Source organism: Pongo abelii, chromosome 9, assembly GCF_028885655.2.
Source record: "Pongo abelii isolate AG06213 chromosome 9, NHGRI_mPonAbe1-v2.0_pri, whole genome shotgun sequence".
NCBI classification, from domain to species: domain Eukaryota; kingdom Metazoa; phylum Chordata; class Mammalia; order Primates; family Hominidae; genus Pongo; species Pongo abelii.
The window spans coordinates 98008510-98014719 of NC_071994.2; the positions used below are offsets into that span (position 1 = coordinate 98008510).

The window sequence follows — 6210 nt, forward strand, 5'->3', positions numbered from 1 at the left end:
CACCCCAGGCTGTTGTGTGGGGATGAAATCATAGGTAAAACAATCTTAATGCCCTCACCTAACTGGCTAAAACTAAAAAGTCTCATATTCACCAAAGGTTTGCAAAAGTGAAGAGCACTGAGCACCCTCATACACAGCTATCCTGTGTGTAAATTGATAAAAACTGTTGAAAAACAATCATGCATGGTAAAGTTTGAATTCACATACAGTTGTCCCTTGATATTCTGCAGGTGGATGGGGTTTGGTCCTTAGTAACCTCTGAGGATTCTGAGGAGTTTCAAGTCCATATATAAAATGGCTTGGTATGCGCATGTAACCTATACATATCTTCCAATATACTTTAAGTCATCTCTAGATAACTTACATTATGATGAAAATGCTATGTAAATAATTGTTTACCATATTATGTTCTATTTATTTTTATTATTATTTTTTAATAATTTCTACTCACAGTTGGCTGAATTCACTGATGCTGAAGCCAGAGGTTACAGTGGGCTGCCTGTATTTTATGGCAAGGGATCCATTCATACCTAAGAGGACACATGAGCTCCAGTATACATGTCCATGCGTGTTCTGAGCAACACCGTAAGAGGCCAAAAGTGGAAACAACCCAAGTGCCCATCAACAGCACAAACATTTATACCATTGAATGCCTTATGGCAAGGTAACAGGATCAAGTACAGCTACACGGAACACATAGATGAGGGAAATAAAACACAAAATACATTAAAATATAAAAAGGACAATTCTATGTATATAAGGTTACATAACATTTTCAAAATCAGCAACATTTTAATTAATTTAATTAATTTAGAATTCTCCTGCAGAGGGGTTTTCTCTCTTCTCTCTAATGTGTTAATTTATTTAATCATTTATTTACAACAGCACAGATTAAATTTATTTTATATTTTGGAATACGATATAGTAGTATTTTACTTTGTTCCTTAAATTGTTCAAGATTTGGCCATTGGGAGCTGTTTTATTGGTTTTTGTACCCCTCTAAAATTACCCTATCAATGCTTTTGTTTGTTTTCTATTTATCACATCCTTATTTTCCAGCACTCCAAGATGCTCTAGGCCCTTTCTGTGTATTTCCTTTCCAGATCTAGAAACTGTATTTCTTCATCAATATTGCTAGATTGTTTTTTCTTTAAAAGTGTTAGATTTGTTTTATTAATCATCTTTTTAAAAAAACATATTGTCCCTTTTACTTCTATTTTTATTTTAATGTTTAATTTTTTGTTTTGGTTTTGTTTTACTAATTGCTTGACTTCAACATAAAAAATAAGTTTTAGAATGTGGTTATTAATTTTCAAGTAAATATGATTGGATTCAGGTTTTTTATTTTTAACCTTCAATATTATTTCACTGAGGTCCAGATGTGCTCAATTTAGTGACCTATTAAATTTTAATTGACATTTATTTTGTAGTCTTGTATTGGGAAATTCTTGTGAGTGTTTTCTACGTATTTTTCGTTGTTGCAGGTTATATGATCAAAATTGTTGTTTGTTGTGCAAACTATTATAGCATTACCAGTTTTGTTCTCTGCACTATTGATTTCTGAGAAAACGGTGTTACGGGGAAAAAGAAACTTCCATCATCAGTGCAGATTTTTCAGTTTTACCTTATAACTCTCAGTCTTGGCTATGTGTCACTGTTATGTGTTTAGGTGCGTTAAGTTCATCACTGTAATGTTTTCCTAGTGAATTTTCTTTTCAATAACTATAAAATGTGCTCCTTTGATCCTATCGATACACTGGATATTAATATTGCTACCCTAGGTTCTTTTGTTTAGTATTTGTCTGGATTGCCTGTTCCCATAAATTGACCTTTAATCAGTTAGCTTTGTTCTTAAGAGTGGTTTAAAATGTAGAATAATAGGGAGGGGCATGGGGTGGGACGTCTAATGTAAATCCAGCCCAGTGATTACATTAGCTGGGCGCTGATTAGGTTAGGATGTTGCCCAGGTACAAGGCCAGGATCTTCGGGACCTGGCTTCATTTGGAGTTCAGCTACCAAAAGGAAACCTTCCTCTGGGTCCTGGAGTATTTGGCCTGAAATCGGGAATTTGGAAGTTGCTGCTCCAGGGCGCTCCCTGCGGAGCTCGGCCGCCCGCCTCTCCGCCCGGCCTTTCCCGGCGTCCCCACGCGGGGCGCAACCGCGAGAAAGGAACGCAGGTCGCACCGTCAGCGCCCAGAGCAGCGCCAGTTTCCGGGCCCGGGCTGCTCTCGGAGCCATGAGCTGCGGCCGCCCCCCTCCCGACGTGGACGGCATGATCACCCTCAAGGTGGACAACCTGACCTACCGCACCTCTCCCGACAGCTTGAGGCGCGTGTTCGAGAAGTACGGGCGCGTGGGCGACGTGTACATCCCGCGGGAGCCCCACACCAAGGCGCCCCGGGGCTTCGCCTTCGTCCGCTTTCACGACCGGCGCGACGCCCAAGACGCCGAGGCCGCCATGGACGGGGCGGAGCTGGACGGACGCGAGCTGCGGGTGCAGGTGGCGCGCTATGGCCGCCGGGACCTGCCCCGCAGCCGCCAGGGAGAGCCACGCGGCAGGTCCGGAGGCGGCCGCTACGGACGGCGGAGCCGCAGCTACGGGCGGCGGAGCCGCAGCCCCAGGGGGCGACACCGCAGCCGATCCCGGGGTCCCAGCTGCTCCAGGTCCCGCAGCCGATCTCGCTATAGGGGTTCTCGCTATAGCCGGTCTCCCTACAGCCGATCTCCTTACAGCCGGTCGCACTACAGCCGCTCTCCCTACAGCAGATCTCGCTACAGGGAATCTCGCTACGGCGGATCTCACTACAGCTCATCTGGTTACAGTAACTCTCGCTACAGCCGATATCACAGCAGCCGGTCTCACTCGAAGTCTGGGTCCTCCACTAGCTCTCGCTCTGCATCAACCTCCAAATCGAGCTCTGCGCGACGATCCAAGTCCTCCTCGGTCTCCAGGTCTCGCTCACGGTCCAGGTCTTCATCTATGACCAGGAGTCCTCCCCGGGTATCCAAGAGGAAATCCAAGTCCAGGTCGCGATCCAAGAGGCCCCCCAAGTCTCCTGAACAGGAAGGACAGATGTCCTCTTAAGAAAATGATGCATCAGGAAGCAACGTGATGGAGGACTTGGGGAAAAGGATCACATACTCAGTATATGGAAGCAACGTCCCTGGAAGAAGAGGCTGCCTATTGAAAAGGTTGTGTCACACTTTTCTACCTTTTTACCAGTTTGAAGCTTTGCATCAGGTGACAAAATTCATTCTATGTGCCGTTTTGTTGTTATTCACATTTTCTTGTAACTTAGGTGAACGACCTAAGATTACATTGTTGGGTTTGGATATTTGAGGCAAAAATTTATTTTTATTTCTATAGTGATGACTGTTTTGGTTTGAAATGAACAGATTGGTAACCTAATTCGTGGCCTCCTGACTTAAGGAAACGTGTGCAGCCATTACACACAGCCTAACGCTGTCAAGACATTGCTTCAACATTGCCTTCATTCCTTAAAAACCTACAAAAGGTGGTGTAAATTAATATGGATAATTTTATTTACCTCCAGGTTTAAAAGGTAGTATGATCCAAATTTGTATAAGGATTTTTCATGTGAAAGGACTGGGTTTTTAGCAAACACAGGTCTAATCTCTTTTGTGTTTTTGTGCACCAGGCCCGGCTGCGTAGCAGTTGAGTGATGCTGGTTAGCTATTAAGGTGGCCTGTTGCAGTGCAGAGTGCTGAGCTGCTTCCTGTTTTCTTCTGATTGCTCCTGGGGAAAACACGCCTTGTCCTGAAGAACAAATGGGTGTCCAGTTTATTAAAATGCCTGTCAACTGCACTTCCAATCACCCAGGCCTTGCAGATAAATAATGGAGCATGCAGTGAGCACATCTAGCTGATGATAATCACACCTTTTCCCCCGTCTTTTCTGAAAAATTGTAAATCTGATCATATCAACATGTATGAACTTAAAATATGGAGAATGTTATGGAAGAAATAGTTTATAAGTTTGTTAAGTACTTATAACATGGTATATCTTTTTGATTATTAATTTTTTACACTAACCATTGTTTCTGTAGTTAAAATTGTTTTCTTGGTGTTATCTTTTCTCAAAATAAAATTAGAAACTTTTGATGGAAAGCAGGTTGTTTTATTTTCTGTATGACTTTTGGATATTTGTACCTTTGAGAAAATTATTAGTACCAAGTGTTTCTCAAAATATAATTTTTTAAAAATCCTTAATAGGCTTTTAGCTATGTGCTTTGTTTTATCACAATGCAGCTTATTTGTAGTTTCTCTTTTTTCCTCATACCTATGGTTTTTTTACTTCTAAAATTATTTTCAAATAATCCATTTTTGGCTTTCATCATTATCCCTACTAGATGTTATGTGTTCTTTTATAATTGTTTCTGATTATACCTTTACTAGCAAAGGGAAAAATAACAATTTGGTGTCAATGATCTGGTGACAATAGGATTACATTGGAGCCAATTGAATAAATTTATTCTTTCAATCATATGGGTCTCCATTAATATTTTTGACTGAATTATCAATTAAAAATATTTCATTCCCTTTTTGCAGAAACTGCTAAATCCAGAATTCGATTCTTGAATGAACTGGCAAGGTGGCTCTGGTCTGTAGATATACATCCCACATTTTGTTGTTATAACAATTAGTAGTTAATATTGCTTTCATATATAGACTCCAGAATCTAAATTTTATGATAATGACATTTCTTCTGGTCATGACAAATGTAATATTTTACAAATATAAATCTACGTAGAATCCAAAGACAAACCCAGAGCAGTCCTGTCTGAGAAATAAAAAATCAGGACACCCATGGCATCGTAGTAGCCACTCGCGTCCAGCAGGTGGCGAAGGGAGGTGAACTATATTTATTAAATGGGACGGAGTGGGACGGGGACGGGGCAGCCCTAAGGGTAGGGGAGCACTGTCAATCTCTGGAGGTAGAATGAGACCCAGGCATAGTTGGAGTTTGAAGCTTTGAAGCAAAAATATCTGTAGAACATCTTAAACATGTGACCAAAATATGATGTTAAAATCAGCAGCTCTTTATACGTTAAAAACTTTGAAACCTGTGGCCGGGCATGGTGGCTCGCGCCTGTAATCCCAGCACTTTGGGAGGCCAAGGCAGGTGGATCACATGAGGTCAGGAGTTCAAGAGCAGCCTGACCAACATGGTGAAACCCCGTCTCTAATAAAAATACAAAAATTAGCCGGGCATGGTGGCGCATGCCTATAATCCCAGCTACTCGGAGGCTGAGGCAAGATAATCGCTTGAAACCGGGAGGCAGAGGTTGTGGTGAGCCGAGATCACGCCATTGCACTCCAGCCAGGACAACAAGAGCAAAACTCCATCTCAAAAAAAAAAAAAAGAAAAGGAAACAAACCAACAACAACTTTGAAACCTAAGAACAATTTTGGACCTGTTGGAGCAGAAATGTGTAGTTGTCATTGAAGGTGTGAACATACCCTACCTCTACTCTACATGTGGAAGACCTGACACACAGAGGACATGAACCCATGAAGAACAGTGATGTGATATGTTTTACATTTTATTAGTACCATGATCTAACCAACTGAGCTAACTGGCCACACCATTTTATCCTTTATAATGATCACTATGAGGGCTGAGTGCAGAATGGAGTGTATGTGGTCAAGAGTGGAAGCTGTGAGCCTATTGCAGTAATCCAGAAAGAAAGGTGACAATTGCTTAGACTTCGGTGGTAGTGTTGGAAATGGACATATTCAGGAAATATATTGATCTTAGATCTAATAAGACACGTAATAGATTAGAAGTAGAGAAATTAATGAAAAAGCAGAATTAAGGATGACTTCTCACTGGCTTGAAATGCTAAACGGATGAGGGTGCTGTTTAGTGAGTTGGGGAAGACTGGGGGTGGTGATGGGTGTAGAAATTGAGAAAGGAAAATCAAGAATTTCCAGAACTTTCAGAGCCATGTTAAATACTTTCCTTGATAGTGGGTCAGTCATCATTTATAAGTGCATTTCTAAAAATATTGCTTAATTTTGTTTTTGAGCTTCGTATAAGTGGAATTTTTTGTGTACTGATTATTTTGCTCAATATTATGTCTTTAAGATTCTCTGTATTGTTGCATGTGGCTGAGTTTATTTTTGATGCTGTGTAGTGTTTTACTAATGAATAAATCATAATTCAGTTTTTACTGTTCTATTGATGGA

The 6210-nt window shown here is 41.1% G+C and overlaps 1 protein-coding gene across 3 annotated transcripts; it reads left to right on the top strand.

Moving 5' to 3' along the window:
- The first annotated feature begins 1763 nt into the window (after positions 1-1763).
- Positions 1764-6210, top strand: SRSF8 (serine/arginine-rich splicing factor 8). Of its 3 annotated transcripts, none has more exons than XM_009246961.2 (2): positions 1893-3192; positions 3660-5389. In XM_009246961.2, the coding sequence occupies exon 1, from the start codon at positions 2237-2239 to the stop codon at positions 3083-3085; it is 849 nt and encodes a 282-aa protein (XP_009245236.1). In that variant the 5' UTR covers positions 1893-2236; the 3' UTR covers positions 3086-3192; positions 3660-5389. The 3 variants fall into 3 exon arrangements, with proteins under 3 accessions (NP_001182520.1, XP_009245236.1, XP_009245235.1); XM_009246960.3 differs by having other exon boundaries at positions 1928-3563; NM_001195591.1 differs by having other exon boundaries at positions 1764-6210.

What these genes read in the sequence shown, in the direction of transcription:
- SRSF8 (NM_001195591.1), top strand. Translation starts at nt 2,237, where the DNA reads ATGAGCTGCGGCCGCCCCCCTCCCGACGTGGACGGCATGATCACCCTC.